At 46.3% G+C, this 16,832-nt stretch overlaps 1 protein-coding gene across 1 annotated transcript in view; it reads right to left on the bottom strand.

Annotated features, from left to right (window-relative positions):
• The window catches only part of NLRC5 (NLR family CARD domain containing 5), a 94,675-nt gene that overhangs the window by 54,748 nt on the left and 23,095 nt on the right, over window positions 1-16,832 (bottom strand). Inside the window, exons 5-12 of the mRNA XM_090063300.1 lie at window positions 16,338-16,421; window positions 10,716-10,799; window positions 10,540-10,623; window positions 8,633-8,722; window positions 6,995-7,045; window positions 5,997-6,062; window positions 2,693-2,776; window positions 1,512-1,595 (exon numbers count right to left, since the gene is read on the bottom strand). Of these exons, the coding sequence (XP_089919426.1) occupies window positions 1,512-1,595; window positions 2,693-2,776; window positions 5,997-6,062; window positions 6,995-7,045; window positions 8,633-8,722; window positions 10,540-10,623; window positions 10,716-10,799; window positions 16,338-16,421 (627 nt within the window). The remainder of the gene's footprint in view (window positions 1-1,511; window positions 1,596-2,692; window positions 2,777-5,996; window positions 6,063-6,994; window positions 7,046-8,632; window positions 8,723-10,539; window positions 10,624-10,715; window positions 10,800-16,337; window positions 16,422-16,832) is intronic.

Below are 16,832 nucleotides of genomic sequence, written 5' to 3'. Positions count from 1 at the left end.
GAGTTGAGAGAGGCCTTATACCAGGGGGAGGCAATGACTTCAGGTACAGGGCCAATTAATGAGGTTTGGTGAGCTGTTGAGGGCTGCAAGGGTACCCCCACTCCTTGATGGGTGCCCTGTCCCCTGGTCACCACCTTGGGACCAGAAGTCCCACCCCCTAACCCCTAACCTTTGCCACTGGAAGTCCCTCCCCTTGCCCCCCAGAAATACTCCTTTTGGGAGGTGTGGGTTGCCATCTTAGAACCAGAAAAAACTGAATCATATACTAGAAGTCAAACACCTACTATAACATATTTTAATTTTATTACAAAAAATATTTTTGTCATGGTTTGTGTTTGTGTACTGTATATAGAGGTGATTGCATAATAACTCAAAAATAAACTCTTAGAGTTTTATATTGTGGGGGGGTGTGGTCAGGGGTGTGGATGTAGGTGTGTATGGTGGGGTGTGGGAGGGTTTGGGGAAAGTCTGTGAGGGAGTGTGGCTGTGTGTTGTGGAGCAGAGGGTATGCTGGAGATTGTGTGGTGTTTGTCGGGTCTGGGTGTGTGGCTTTGGAACACGCTGTCTTTTCCTGTAGTCAACTCAGGTAACACTGCAGGGGTGTGTGTGTGTGGTATTTGTGGGGTGTGAGAGAAGGTGGGAGGGGGGTGGGACCCCCTCACACTCCTCCCATGGTGCAGCAGCAGGCAGGGGCACTTGTGCCTGACTCTGTGCTCCTCGCCACAATATGTAGCACTGGCAGAGCCAGGCACCAGGCCGAGCATAAGTGCTGCAGCTGCTGCCCCCACTGCCTGCCAGGGCTGCTTGCCATAGCAGGAGTGTGGGAGGGGCCCCCGTACCTCCTCCCGTACCTCCCCCAACTCCCTCACACCCACACCCTGTCCAGCCAAGCTCTGCACTGCCCAAACCCCTCTGGGTGTGGGCTCCACACTGCCACCAGCCCCAGACTCATGCTCCCGCCCAACTGCAGCCCTGCCCCTGCCGTTCCCGACCGCCCCCCCCCCCCAAACACACACACACACACGCTTCCCCACCTGCTGCCTGGAGGAAGTAGGACACAGGGGAAGCCTTCAGCAGCAGCCTTGCCCAGTGCTGGCTGGGCCAGGCCCTTCCACCCACAAGGGTGGAAGTGAGACATAATAGGGTAGGTTGGGGGCAGGTGTAGGTGCTTCGCTCCCACTTGTGTGGGTGGAACTGCTGGGTGAGGTACAATTCGTTGGTGGGTGCCATGGGCTGGATGAAAGTGCCTGGTGGGCTGGATCTGGCCTGCAGGCTGTATTTTGCCCACCCCTGCCTTATGCAGAGCATCTTTACAGGGTTGGATTCCACTCCAGAAAAGTCTGAGTATAGATTCAACTGCCTTTTCTGTCCTGGTCCCATCTCATTACTCCATCTGTGTTCCTCCATGTTAGCTTAGAAGAGTGGTAACTTCCTGGAATCCTGCTCATATTTTGGTATAATCAGTGCAATCCCTAATAGCAGCAATTCAGTGTGTATTATGTAACACTTACTCCAAACACTTAGAAATCTGCACTTCAGGCAGGCTTCCCACCAGCTGTCTGCAGCCTTCATCTCCAAGGCGGTTACCTGACAAACTGAAGCATTTCCAGTTAGAGACGGTCATTTTGAACAGCATAACTGGTAATAAAATCTATTGTCTTTCCTGGACTTCATTCTTCCCTTCCCTGTCCCTGCATGAAGTGACTTCAAGAGGGAGTCTACCCACCATGGAGTCACCCCTCTCGCTCACATTGCTTCTCTGTCAGGGCCAGACACAGGCATGGGCAAACCAGGAGGCCATTGCAGGCCTGGACAGAAAGGCGGCCTGAAAATGGTAATTTTTTTCCCATTGTCTGATTATTATTATCATTATCTCTGGTGAAGCGGGGGCCTAATACTAAAAGTTCACCCAGGCCACCGTGAGTCTAGGTACAGTACTGTTCTCTGTGGCCTGTATGTTAAAGCACCTGAAGAGGGGATGTGAGCCACAGGAATCACATTAGCAGGTAGCTCCAGACTTGAGGGAAAGGAGGGAAATTAAAACTCTCTAATCCAGTCAACCAGAGGGCTGAGGTTTGGGATATCTCTTATATGAAGTGGGTAAATCATTTTGTAGTGGTTTTTCTGGAATTTCCTGAAGCCTGTGTGTTAAAAGGGAATCTTCAGAGCCAGGCCCTGACTGGCTCCATATGTACAACAAAAGCAAGGCAGGGTTTGATGGTCACCATGAAGCAGAAAAGTGTGGAGGTCTGTTATGGTGGTGCTCCTCTTTTCTCTGGCAAAGCTGGATAGCCTTGGGAAGATGAAAAGAAGCTGCACCCAGAAGGTGTAACAGGCAGGCTTCCCATCCATGTCAGAGAGGACTAGAAGCTGTGTTTTCTGAAAGATCAGTACCTCCAGGAGATGCATCAGAAGGGTACATTTGCCTCTGGCCCATGAGACGTTTCTAGTTACATTTCCCTAGAGCCAGAGTCTGGAACTTTTAAAGGGCTCAAGGGAGTCAAGCACCCAATTCGCATGGAATCTTATGGAAAATCCCCACCCAAGGCCCCAGTATGTCACAGTTGGAAGAAGTATGTCCCTCCCTCTGAGGTGAGAAACTTCAAATCAGCCTCATCGTGTCATGTTCCCTTTCCCCCAGCCTCTGAAGCAAGATCAAGTGGAAGGGAACAAGGCTTTCTCTGATACATACTCCACTTCAGACAGCTGGGAGCAGCCCCTGAGAACAGCAGCAATCTCCTCTGTATGGCGTGAATCAAGGCTGCAATCTTGTAATCTATGAGGAGGAAAATTCGATTTAATAAGCAAACAGAAGACAAACAGGGCATCTAACATCTTCCAACAGGCAACACTGTCATCTTTCAATAGACAATGGAGACTGAGTGGGGATTCACATCTAAGATAAATGCCGTTGCCATTTTTCAATGAAACTCAGGTGAAAATTTTTCAGCGAGCTCCTCCCAATTTACAGATGGTAACACTAGGACCCTGAGAGGTAGGAAAATGTGAGGAATAATAAACTATTACTTTGTGTTAGTTTTATTTTTCTGGTTTTTTTCCATTCCATAACAGTTTGTTCTTATATATGACAAAGGGCCCATCAAAGTCCCCACTCTATCGTCTCTGTTATTTTGTGTAATTTTATGATTTGATCCCAATCAAGATGACCAGCCCATGCCCTGTCACAGGGAGGTGAGGGGAAGAAAGCTGGTTGCATCCCAAACAGAGAGCTCCATCCCACCCCAGGTGTCGGCTCTGATGGACTCGTTCCATGGCACGGAGATATTGTAATACAAACTATGTCATATGACATCACAACTGTTTATTATAAAAGTAAGTCTGGTAAGCCCAACTCACAGTAACCAGGGATCAGAGAGAGGCTGGAATTTTATATTTTTAACTCAAGTACCCAACTGTATTTCAAATAGCTTTTAAATAATGACACAAAAATCACACTTGCATATACCAATCAACATGATATCACTCTGTTCCTGTGAGGAACCTCTCACCTGAAGATCCAAGCTCATTGATACATGCTCTTAGATTAGTTCAAATGATTGGGTTGGAGACAAACAGAACAGGGAACCAGGTTTGGCTTTTACTGGGCAGTTCTTGGATTTATCCTTCTCTAGCCTCACAGAGATTCAAATTTTGAAATGGGGTGGTAAGGCTATAGAATCTAATGAATGGGGCAAAGCCTAGCAAAAAGGACACTGGCCACCATCCTGCTCTGTGACTTTTAGCGAGTCACTACATCGCTTGGTGCCCGAGTTTCTCTTTTCATATTATGTCTAGAAGACTTTGGTACAGTACTGTGGCAACCAGTTGACCTATCAGGAGGAGTATTTTCAGTGTATTTTTGTAAACAACCCACACGTTGAATGTGGAGCCTGTGAAACTTGCTGCACTAGTACAAATGAATACGGGAGATCAGACCCTGCTGCTATTTCTGACCCTGTATTCTCTTTCTGACAATGACCAGCGCTAGTCATTCTAAAGAAAGGTAACAGAAGCTGGAAGTAGGTACTTATAGACTAACCAATCCCCAGGGAATATTCCTTCCTAACTCCCTCAGTAAGAGGCTGGCTTTTGCTCTGCAAAGGAAAGGTTTTCCTTCCTTCCACAATATTTGACTTAAAATATCTTTACTGCCGTAACTGCACATCTTCTCAATGGCCATAAATGACCTTCCCCTTTCCTTCCTGCTAAGTCAGTGGTAGGCTGGAGTGCCGAAAAACCTCACAATGGCTACCTTGGAAGGTGCCAGAGTGCTGGCATGCCAGAAAAACAAAACGAGGGCAGGGGGTACATGGCAGAATGCCCTGCTTGTGCCCCCTTCCCCCCACCCAAAGCCTCTTCCTGCCAGCTCTGCTCGTGCCCTTTGCCCTGCACCCAAAGCCTCTGCCCCCCAGCCCTGCTGCCCCCTGCCCCCACCCAAAGCCCCTGCCCCCCCCAGCCTTACTGCCCCTTGATCCCCCAGCCAAAGCCCCTGCCCCCCAGCCCAGGCTCTGTGGCTATCAGCAGGAAGCTTCCCTGTGTGGCCCCTCTGTGCGCTATCACTTTGGGTTGCACACACTGTGCTCCCAGCCCTGCTGCCCTCCCCTGGGCCCTCCAGAACACAGCATGTACAACCTGGAGTGGTAGCAGAGGGGCTGCACAGGGAAGATGCCTGCTGCAGCAAACTCCATGCTGCCAGGTCACACTTTCCCTGTGTGCACGAGAGCAGCATGGGAAGCAGGGTTGTGCCCCTTGCTGCTGCCCCAGCCTGCAGGGGAAGTGAGGCTGGAGCAGCAGACAGCTTTCTGCACCCCCCTGCTGTGCCCTGCCGCACCAGGTTCCACACCCTGTTCTGCAGAAGTGGTGGCGAGGGCAGCATGGCAAGGAGCATCACCTATATCTGCTGTCTCTCTGGAGTCTGGGGCTGGGAGGCAGCTGGGGTTGGGGCCAAGGCGGGGAGGCAGCAGCTGTTTGCAGCCAGCCCAGGTTCTGGGTAATGGCTGACAGCCACAGACCCCGGGCTGCTTGTAGCAGGACTTCCGTCCTACCAGCCAGCTTCCCTGCCACCTCAGCCCCAGCTGTCTTCCGGCCCCGAGCTCTGGGAAGACAGCAGGTGCCAGCAGTATGCCCACTGGGGCTGTGGCCAGGATGCAGCAGCTGTTTGTAGCCTTCTGGGGTAGCTGCTGCCAGCCATGGTATCCGGGCTGCTCCCAGCAGGGCTTGCAGCCTGCCAGCCACCAGCTGAGAGCAGCCCAGGCTCCGGCTGGCAGCAGCTACCTAGAGCCAGGGCTGGCTGAAGCCAGGAGGCTGCAAACAACTGCTGCCTCCCCGCCCCGGCCCTGACCCCGGCTCCAGTGTGTGCCAAGGAAAATGGCCTGACGTGCCATGCTCAGCACACATGCTGGAGGTTGACGACCCATGCTAAGTTTTTGTCTTCCATTATATCTAATGGTAGTGAACTCCATAGACTAACCTATGAGTTGTTTTCCTGTTATTCAGTTTATATCAGCTGCCAAGCAGTTTCCCTGAATACCACCTTCTTGATTTATGAGAAAGGGTGACTATTAGGTCCCAATTTGCCTTCTCTTTGTTTACCATTCATTGGCCAGTGTACTTTTATCATCTGCAGCTAGATGGAGGGAAGCAAAGAAGACTGGCAGCTTCCCAATGCAGACAGACCTCTTCTGCTAAAAGCACTGTCTCCATAGAGGACATGTTGACATGGTGTATGATACTGACCCAAACTTCCCTGGCGCAACATATCATATTACAATGGAATATGGCAAAATCATTTTTGCTGAGTCCAGAACCTTAGGTTGTCAGTTTGCACAGGCTGGGATATTTTTTGTTTCAAAACATTCTTCCAGCTTTATTTAAATTACATCTTAAATTGTAACATCTTCTGCCTTTAATGATTAGTACAACTACTGCACTACTTCTAGGAAACTGTCATCTGAAGATTTGATTGATCCACGGATACTTAAATAAATTTCTTTTACCGTAACATCACGTGTCTCATTTGAGCAGCATTCTCCTTTATGGTTTTCTTTCTCAAACTTGCTGATCTGCAAATAAACACAATACTTACAGGCTTCTGAAACACCATCCTAAGGTGCTTTAGAATTTAACAGCTGTTTAATATTCCAGATAAATCATTGGACACATCATGTAGACAGAAGAAATTAAGTTTTGTTGGAAGCAGTCAGACATCCTGAGGCTAAACAATATTCAAGATGATGATGGCTCGCTAGAGATTAAAACATTAGCAAAACTACATTGCACAGCATGTGATGAAAGGTGCTTCCTATAGGGGCATTATCAAAATAATCACTGAAGAAAAATGAAGGTACACAGGTTGCATCTGTACTGCTTCCCTTGGGCTCCCAAACATACCACCAAATAGCCCAGATTTGCCCATCAGCTTCTGCTCTTCACATCAAACCTGGAAATGGGGCAGTGAAGCTGCCCTCAAGATGCCATCTGATGTCACTCTCATCAGCTCACTGTATAACTAAGAGGAGAGCACAGTGCAGCGTCATTGCCTTGTTTTCAGGTTTGGGCTGTGCTCATCTCAGGGCTGTGCTCCACAATGGTGCCCACAGGAGTGCTGGGGAAGGTACATAGGCAAACCAATAGTTGATTTGGTATTTACTTAGAGTAAGTTAATGCTGACCCCACATATTTGCTTAAGAAGGAAAAGAGGCAGCAAAGCACGATAAAAATGTCTCCCAAAACTTATTCATCCCTCCAAATCTCTAAGCCTTGTTCTCATCTGCCTTGCAGCATGCACAGTCATTTCCTCCTACACCAAATGCTATTATCCTGTTTGACTAGCATTTTATATTCTCCTTGTGTAAGTGCTAATGACTACATAAGATGCAGGACACTGAGAAATATAGGCCCATTTCTGGAGTTAGTGTTCACCAATGTCCAATGGAGAACATCGTTTGAATCAGAATTACCTTAAAAACTCAAAATGCCAAAAGCAGTTTCTTACCTTGGGACTTTTTCAGGATGGCCAGAAAATAATATGATTATAGCGTCCCCCCTGCAAGAGACAACAAAACATTCAATGGAAGGCAAATAAACTCAGCTAAATTCCCATCAACTTCAATGGAGTGGAATGAAGCCCTATAATGGTGGTTCTCAACCTTTTTAGGTGCAAAGTAGACCTCGGAAAATACCAGCTCTTAGCTTTCACTCGTTATTTGACTACAGAAAAATATGATAGCAATACTGCTGTTGCAAATAACTATGTTAGCAATATTGCTGTTGCAAATAACTCAGAAAGACCACAACAGGTCAGAAGGTTTTTCACATTATGGATTTCTATCTGAAATCTCTGGGTTTATTTCATTAATCATCCATAGGTGTTTGCATACCTAACAGTAATAATATTACACAGAACCCCACAACACCCCAGTTGAAAATCGCTGCCACAGAAGCACGCTGCTCTCAAAGCTCTTTGACAAATGAGCCAAAAGGGCCTATAGCAGGGGTATTTTATTTTATTGTTTTTCAGATGGGTCACTGAAATCCGTAACATTGGGATTAAGCTTGAGCAAATTTCTTAGTGGGGTTCCTCTTTCCTTGACACATTTCTTATAAAAATACAACCTTTTTCTACCTGTTGATCCCAAATGCTGCAACCTCCTGCAATGATTTGGGCCTTACCTATAGACAGCAGTGGTAGTTGGGTCTTAGTGCCAGCCAATTTTGGGCCTCTGTTGGATCACTCCAGTCCACTACCAGAAAAAGTTGCTGACTGCTGCTACAGAGCACTCTCAGACTGAATTGCTCTTTTAAGCTCGTTTGTGAGACAAGCTGTCAGAAGGTGCTGTAGGTTGGAACGTGCAGGTTGGAACAGGAGTGGTAGGAAGGACAAATTTGGAGGGGGACACTAGGAAGCCCCAGGAAGCTCTGTGTGTTCAGACAGTGTGTGGCAGCACTGACACAATGGACCACATGGCTGAAATCAGCATCACTACAGCTCAAATGGAGTCCTTTTGTTTTTGAAAAGGTGCATGAAATGGGTACTACAATAATTCAATGTCGCATGCATTTTTCAAAGAGAAACTCAGAAAAAAAGGCAAAGCGTATGCAACATGACTGTTTAGAGTTACATCAGGGATTCAACTGGTTCATTAAGTTTATACATCAACATAAACCCATGGTAAGATCTGTGATTTTAATTCACCACTTACTTCTAATATTTTGGCCATATTCAAATATCAAACCCCTAGTTTAAAGGTGCATCAACTATACAGCAATGTAAACCATTTCTTCCTCAGTCAGCCAAAGTAATAAGCAGCTCTTTTAGAGCCACAAGTAAACTCAAGAATCTCACAGTTTAACTGTTAACCATCTTGAAGTTGCATATCATTTACAACCTTCTAAAATAATGTATGATCCAAAGAGTTAAAAGAGCATGTATAAATAAATGCAAGCAATGAGTCCACATACATAGAGTATCTGATTTTAACTTCATTTTTCAAACGGGATAAGAGGAGTGGGTAAACACATCTGCACTGCTCTTCATTAACAAGCAACTAAATTAGAAGGAGAATGCAGTTTGTAAAGTAAATACTTAAAGAAATAAAAAAGTATTTCCATAATGGCTTTCATTTTCCAGTACCTGATATGCAGTTCAGTAACATTTGGACACACGATGGCTCTCTTTGCCAAAACAAGAACAGCCTCTGTCGAAATATCATTGTGGCTTAAACTGTGGATAACAGAGCATCAACACATCAGCTGCTTGCATCTGATAGTAAGTCCCTTTATTCTGTATATGACCACTTCTCTACATCCTGTGCATGCATGCATGCATGTGCAAGTGCGCGGGCATGTGCAAGTGTGCGGGCATGCACGCACATGCGCACCCCCCCCATGGAATAATTAGCACTTCTGAGTGGTAGTGCCAATTAGCCCATGCTAATTAACCCCATCCATGAGTGCTATGTATCAGCCAATTAACATGGCACATTGAGCTAATAATTAGTTCTTTCATCAGTGCTAATGAAACTTCCTGAATAGAAGTGGTTACCTTATTTTGGCTTAGGAGGCAGCCTGCTTGGCTGTGTCAGACATAACAGGTTTACCATGCAGACATGCCCCGCCCTCCACACACACACACCAGGGTTCTATTAGCAATTTAAGAATTTATTGCCAACACTCAATGAACATAAATTTTGGGCCTTGTTACACGGTGATTTTGGGTAGCTCCTGGAGATCTTAACCTCTGAATTATCCTGACATTAAAACCTCAAACTGGTTTTAAGCACTCATTATGTGGCTCAAAGTTATGTCAGTCCAGGGCAGGATTATCTCTGATCTGTATCATCCAGCTCATGCTACATTATATCTCGTTACTGATTCATTTCCATTTTATGAGCTTTTACAAAAGCCATCATTTGCGATGAGTTTTAAAAATCAGACACACTTGACAGAACTGCAAGGTAGTAAAATGGGTACTGATCTTTTTTTGGCCAAAAAAAGGACTCATTAAGAGGAAGGGGATACAATGGCAATCTAGAGTTGCAATGATGCCAAAGCACATCAACTGATTTAAGTGCTGCCATTTGGGGAAAGTCAAGATATGAATCTTATGCCAAAAAAATTCTTACTGCCAGCATTAACAACTCACCAAAATGTTTTAAAATTAACCTATTTAAGCTGTTGGTTTACTTTTTGAACCACATTCAACTTGGAATATGAGACTCGGATCCTGCAAAAACCTTTAAAATATTCATACCTTTCCTCCCACTGACTTCAACATAATTGCTCAGGTGAGCAAAACCATGTACATCCATAAGCATTTGAAAGACTGGAGTGCAAAACTAGAACACCTTGTTTGGTAAATGTCACTCTTTTTTTTTGTCAGACTACAACAGTTTCTATTGTGCTAACATGATGCTGACATGGTGGGGTTTCCTCCATTTTATATTTACATATGCAGGAAAATATTTCTATTCAGATTTTGTGAAACTGGTTTAGATTTTAAATGCAATCTAATTGTGCTTAGACTGTAAAGCCAGGAGGAGCCACATGATCACTGATCATCAAATCAGACCCCCTCTATAATTATACGCCATAAAACATCTTTGAGGCATTCTTGTCTGGAGTCCTTTTGTTTGTGTTTGCAGCAACACACAGGTACCAGAAAAGCAACTGGGAACAAATTTCTAATATGAGTGAAGTGCCCATCTCCTATTAATTCTTAAAGGAGATAAGCATTCAAGTATCTTACAAAAAATATTTCCAGTTTGGATTTGAAGATTTCAAGGCTGGAGAATCCACCAATCCTCTTGGTGGCTTGTTCTAGTAGTTAAGCACCCTCACTGGTAAAAAGTTGTACCTCCCCATGCACCTCACAGGCAACCAATGATTTCCAAGAGAGTTCCAACTGGGTACTCCCCATGGGTTCCTTGTCTCATCATCAAGTCAGGGGCCATTATGTTGATCCGAAACTTCTTGACTCTGACCTTCCTTCTTAATAGCTGTCATTTTAAATAAGCATAAGCAAGTCAAACTTCTACTTACTCTATCTTCTTCAATTTTTCCATTCTGGAAAATACTTCAAGCACCTTTGTCATGTCTTGGTCCCTCATTCGATTGCCCTGCAAACTGCAAATCAATTTGTGTGGTTAATCCTGCCCCCAAAATACTCAGCCAATTTGAAAAAGGTGTCATTCACCCCATTAATACAGCTCACTTACTTTATTTCTTCAAGTTGAGTGCAGTGTGGAAAAGCTTGTTCTAGGTTAGCTAGCCCCAGGGCAGTGATATTACCACCAGTTAATCTGAAAAACATAATGCAGATCAAAAAGATGTCAGCAAGACAAATATTTTCCTCAGACATATTCCAGGAACTGTTTAAGGGACAAATTGAAAATGGAGGGACTTGTGACTCCATTCCGAACTTGGGCAATACAAGTTACATATAAATTGCTGCAGGGCAGAACTGAACCCCAGAAGCCGCATTTTGCTGGACAGGTTTCCCTCAATTTATGCAGCAGATATGTTCCCAGGGAACAGCATATGAATCAAATTTGCATAAAGCAAACCCAGTTTACAATGAAACAGATAGGGATGCGTTCCCAGGGCAGTGAGGGAGGGAGGGAGTGGGGTTGGGGGTAGGGAAGGGGTGGGGAGAGGGATGCAGTGCAGCCCAGTGGCTGCAAGCAGGTGGCATCTCCTCCCATTTCTGGGGCTGTAGCAGGGTCAGCACCGGGCACGTTGTGGCACTCGGGGTGGGCAGCAGCCTCACTCACTCCACTTCAGGGCCAGGCCCCACTCACCTGCCCCTGAAGAGCTTGGTGCCACCACCGGCCCAAGTCTGCAGCAGTTGCCCACCCCAGCCTGCTCTCGACTGGCTGCAGGTGGCTGCCTGCCCCTGCTGCAGCTGCTCTGGGAGCGGCCGATGCAAGCAGCTTGCAGCTGCTGGGCTGCACCATGCCCCAAACTCCCCAGAGTTTCGCTTCCCCTGGGGCACAGTGCCCCAGGGGAAGTGAAGCCTTGGGGGGTCTGGGGTACAGCACAGCCCAGAGACTGCAAGCAAGCAGCATCTGCCACTCCCAGGGCTGCAGCAGAGGCGGGCAGCTGCCGGCAGCCAGATGGGAGCAGGCTGGGGCCAGCCAATGCTGGAAGTTTGGGCCAGTGACAGCATCAAGCTCTTCCTGGAGCTCAGCAGTGGTGCTTGGAGGGCAGGTTGTGGGGTGCTATGGTGAATTTTGGGGTGGCAGCAGTCCCCCTCCCATCGCCATGGCCCACCCTGAATGTGAGGAAGGGCATGGTGACACCACTGATCCCAGCCTGCTCTTGTCCGGCTGCATGCAGCTGCCTGCCTCTGCTGCAGCCCTGGTAGCGGTGTTCAGCTTGCAGCTGCTGGTCTGCACCGTGCCGGGGGGCTAGGGGCACGGTGCCCCAGGGGAAGTAGAGTCCTGGAGGGTTTGGGGCACACGGCGCAGCCCAGTGGCTGCAAGGCACTTGCACTGGCCGCTCCCAGAGCAGCTGCAGCAGGGGCGGGCAGCCCCCTGCAGCTGGATGAGAGCAGGCTGGGGCGGTGGCCACTACAGACTTGGGCTGGCAGCAGCACCTGGCTCTTCAGGGGCAGGTGAGTAGGGCTTGGCCCTGCAGCCCTTTCCCCTCCGCTCTGCTCACAAACTCAGACTTACCTGCTTGGGGAAGGGCAGAGTGCACCTATGCCGATCGCATAAGATCAGCCTATGCCGATCACATATATGCAAATTTACCTTGCCCATAATGAATTTCGGGTACAAAAGGGTCACTGCATAAGAACAAATTGCATAAATTGAACCCACATAGATCAAGGGAAACCTGTACTTGATTATTCTTTACTGCTTGAAGGAATGTGGCACAGGTTTGCTAATCGAGATTCCTAGTGTGGACAAAGCATGAGAGACTGACCTGGCTCATAATCTGTGATGAGCAGATTTGCTATGGCCATGCTGAAGAAGCAAGAAATAGAGCACCTGTTGCTTAAAGCCAATCATCAGAATGGTTCATTATTTCACTGTAGAATTTTGCCATCACCAGCACCCCTAATGCAGCTAGTTTTATGCCTGGAGTCATGCTACACTATGGTGCATTGTTTGTGAAATATACAGTGGAGCAAAAAGGTATTTGGCAGAAGCCACTGTGTTGAGAAACTCTAGTTGTACCAAATAAACTACATTTCTGCTGAGAAAGGTGTATGCCCATGTTAATCTGAAGTCAGGTAGAAAGCAGGACATGGTGGCACCGTGGGGCAGATATGCGTGCTCTGGTATGAAGGGGGCGTGGCGCTTTAATTCGATGAGCTTTAGCTAAAACACCTCCACTGCCATTTTGAAATGCGGGGATGCTGAATGCACGTGCTACAGAGGCTGTCGGAGTATGTTAATTAGCATGCTTGAGCAGACTTGCAGCAGACTTGATTAATTGAGTCTGCTCTGACTGTGTTAATTAGCATGTGTTGACTGCTTCAGGAAGCAGTACATGTGAGCTAAGCTACTAGGGTTTACTTTCCACTTATCCTGTAAAAGTGTGCCCACAGGCAGTTAGAATCATAAAAAATTAGGGTTGTAAGGGACCTCAGGAGATCATCTAGTCCAACCCCCAGGACTGTGAAGGAGTGAGAGAGAGTAAACAAAAGGCTCCAGGTGCCTTACATGTGGGGCGGCGGAGGTCAGGAGAAGAAAAGCAGCCAGCAGCAACAGACTGGAGCTGGGGACTGGTGGTTGGGGCCAGGGGTCAGGGGCTGGAGCTGGGAGCTGGAGGCTGGGGGCCAGGGGCCTTGATTCAAGGGTAAGAAGAATGACCATATACATTGGACAAAGATAACCAACAAGCCTTCGTGGCAGTTGAGAAGGCCTTATGTAAAGATGTTATACTACACACACCAAATTTTACACTGCCCTTCATTCTTCAGGTAGATGCATCAAGACAGGCGTTCGGGGCCATGCTTTCCCAAAGGATTGAGGGAGAAGGAAGACTGATAGCCTATGCCAGAAGGAGATTAAACGACCATGGCAGGTATGCCACTGTAGAAAGGGAGTGTTTAGTGGTGAAGTGGGGTGTAGAGTATTTTTGGTATTGCCTTTTGGGGCAGGAATTCATAGTTATAACAGATCATGCACCATTGAAATGTCCGTCTTGGTGGATTTTAGCCAACGCCCATATAACAAAGTGGGCCTTGGCTTTGCAACTATTTCAGTTTACAGCTGAATATTGACCAGGTAAAGATAATGTGGTGGTTGATTTTCTCTCTTGTTGCCAGTTGAGGGAGTCACGCCAAATACAGAGAATGCCAGGAGAGCAGATGACAGTCCAGGTAGAAAGTCCCCCTTATGAACAAAGAAGAGTGCCTGACAGCATCTTAAGTGGGGGGAGTATGTGAAGGAGTGAGAGAGAGTAAACAAAAGGCCTGAGGTGCCTTACATGCAGGGTAGGGGAGGTCAGGAGAAGAAAAGCAGCCAGCAGCAACAGATGGTGAAAGTGAAAGCATTCAACACTTGCAGCATGGAGGGCCAATGGGGCTGCAGCTGGAGACCAGAAGGGAAGAGAAACAATCACCACACTTCTGGAGAACCATCTCACACCAGATTGAAGGAGGGACGCTGCTCAAACGTATTTCTGGTCCCGGGGAGGGGCAGAGTAGGGTCAATTCCCTGCGAACCGCAGAGAGAGGAGCAGCTGAGCGTCCCAGCAGGCAAGTGTTGCGAACTCTGCCAGAGAAACACTGTGGGTGTGACCCAGAGAAGGAGGCAGGTGGAGGTCTGCCCACACAAGGCTTCTGATAATCCCTAGAGTGGAGTGACAGCTGAGGATCTGGGGCAGAGGCCAGGAGAATTGCTGTTTTCAGGTTAGAGCAGGGGTGGGCAATTATTTCAGGCTGAGGGCCACTTACTGAGTTTTGGCAAGCCATCAAGAGCCGCATGACAGGCAGCCAGGGGCAGATAACTATTAATTTTCTGTATTTTTTAGAGGCTTTGTGGGCTGGATAGAATGACTGGATTAACTGATTTTTTTGGTTGTGATTTGGACATGAGTAGCTGACCCTAGGTGAAGGGGACATGGACTGAGTCTGACAAAGAGAGTGAGAGCAGTTGGGGTTTGCTTTATTTTTTTGTATATTTGAGTGCAGGCCAAGGCCAGCCCCTGGAAGGCTGTGTGCCTACTAATCAAAGCCAATGGTCACCCTGGTGGCTGAGGGCAGAACAGTAGACCAACAGGCAGCATTAAGATCTGCCTGCAAAGAACTACGAGTGCCATCTAGAGAAGCTAGGGTGGGGTAAAGGGGAGGTTTGGAGCCCCACAGAAGAAAACAGGGCTTGAGACCTGGTAGGATCACCTTGGGCATTGCCTCCTAGCAATATAATATCTTCAAAGTCATGGCAGGTGAGAAACATAAGACCAGCTTCCTGGCAGACCACGTGATCCAAAGCTGAGGTCCACCCTGTCACTGCCTGTAGGAAAACTAGCTCAGGGCAGTGGCAGCAAGCCCTACAACATTTACAGCCATCACAAGGACCATCCCAAACTATATTATCCCAGACAAGGCTTTGTCTAGCCAGGTCTTAAAAACTTCCAAAGATAAAGAGATTCTACAACCTCTTTGGGTAACTTCTTCCAGCTGCTATGGAACCGCTGCCCACTTTTACCACATGGTATATTGTTCATACTTCTGTAACTTTGGTGTGTATTTCTTCTGATTCAACTTGTGATTACCTGTATCTTAATATGACCATGTCATCCCACCCTCTCATTCCTCTCAAGTCTACATAAAGTTCATCCATGTTTCAAAGCCCTTCTTACCTACATGATGATCCTCGTCTCTTTGACCTCTATCACTGGCTCATTCATTTCCTTTTCTGTTTCTATCACTAGGACTTTAACCATGTTACATTTCATGCACAGAAGGTTCTCATCTCTAGAAATAATGTTCCCCATCTTCTGACTACTGTCCTGTTCCAACATGGGTCTTACCAAAACACTTTACATGTTCACTATCCAGTTGAGTGGTAATCAGGGATTTAGAATTTGGATATACTCTTACTGCAAGTTTTTTCAATTCCACAGATATACCTGTCTTGAAAAATAGAAGGTCAAACACAATGGAGCAATTCCCTCTTCCAGAAATTTCAACCCAACTCCAGTGCTTAAATCCCAGGTAGCAATCCAGCCTCAACAATGGACTTCAATCAGCAGCCAAGATAGAAAGCAAACTATACTGCCGCTCACACAACCTTCAAAAACTAAAAACTAACATCATGCCCAAGATGAAATACCTGTTTACAGAACTTGAAAAAGATGTGTAGCACCAGCATCTGGCAACTCCTGCATAACAAGATTTATGTTGTGGTGGGGCCTTGAAGCCTCACACAGCTCAAAGCCGTATTATGCTAAGCACTGTAAAAATATATAATTAAAGAGTAGTCCCTGTCCTAATAGGGCTCACATGCACCATCTATGTATTCCTTCACATCACTTCCTCTCCTGGAAGAGAGCTATTTGTTTAACATTTTATTTACACATTTAAATCTTCACAGTAGGTCATCAGACACTGCAGCATTAGGCCATCAGACACTGCAGCATTAGGCAGGCAACTTTTTTTTGGTATTTGATTACAGTGCCAAACAGGAACTGACTATGATATTTCTCTTGTATTTCTGTGGACATATCATAGTCTGTGGTTCCTGTTAGGTACACAAACATCCCACAGAGTGAAAGATTTAAAGTAAAACAGAAGATAATGGATTACAAAATGCAAAAAAGGCAGCCCTTTTCTTCCCATGGAGCAAAAATAAGAAGTTTTGAACTTAAAAGCAAATGCTTACTCTAATTTTTTCAGACTCCTGATCTTTGGTAAGGTTCTGGAAAGAACAGCTGCAAATTCATCACCGCATTTCCTACTCCTAAAGCTGAAAGAAGCAAAAGAAAGTAAGTTTAAAAACATAGCAAAAAAGACCTGTTGATTTCCCCACAACATTACCTATTGCATCATCCTGCTTTTTGCAATATTTTTTACCAAGATACGTGTTTTTCAGAAAACATTTCAACCTAGTGCACCTAGTCAATTATGCAAAGGGAGGGAAATTTCTGTTTTGCTATTAGGACAAAACATGCAATACTTCTTGCAAACAAGAGAGAGAATCTGACTGCACACAATGCTAGACCTAGGATTCAGAAGAAGTTATTGTATAAGGCTAAATTTTGCTCACAGTTATATGACAGTAAATTTGACTCATGCTATTAGGGAAGCCTAATGGCTCCTGTATGGCTTAGTCTTGACAAATCCATGTTGTTGTTTTTTATATCACTGTTATTGGGTG

Source organism: Crocodylus siamensis, chromosome 9 (genome assembly GCF_052110815.1).
Source record: "Crocodylus siamensis isolate JL-2025a chromosome 9, ASM5211081v1, whole genome shotgun sequence".
NCBI lineage: Eukaryota > Metazoa > Chordata > Crocodylia > Crocodylidae > Crocodylus > Crocodylus siamensis.
Note: the sequence above shows the minus strand (reverse complement) of the source record. Positions and strands in the feature narration are given on the sequence as shown.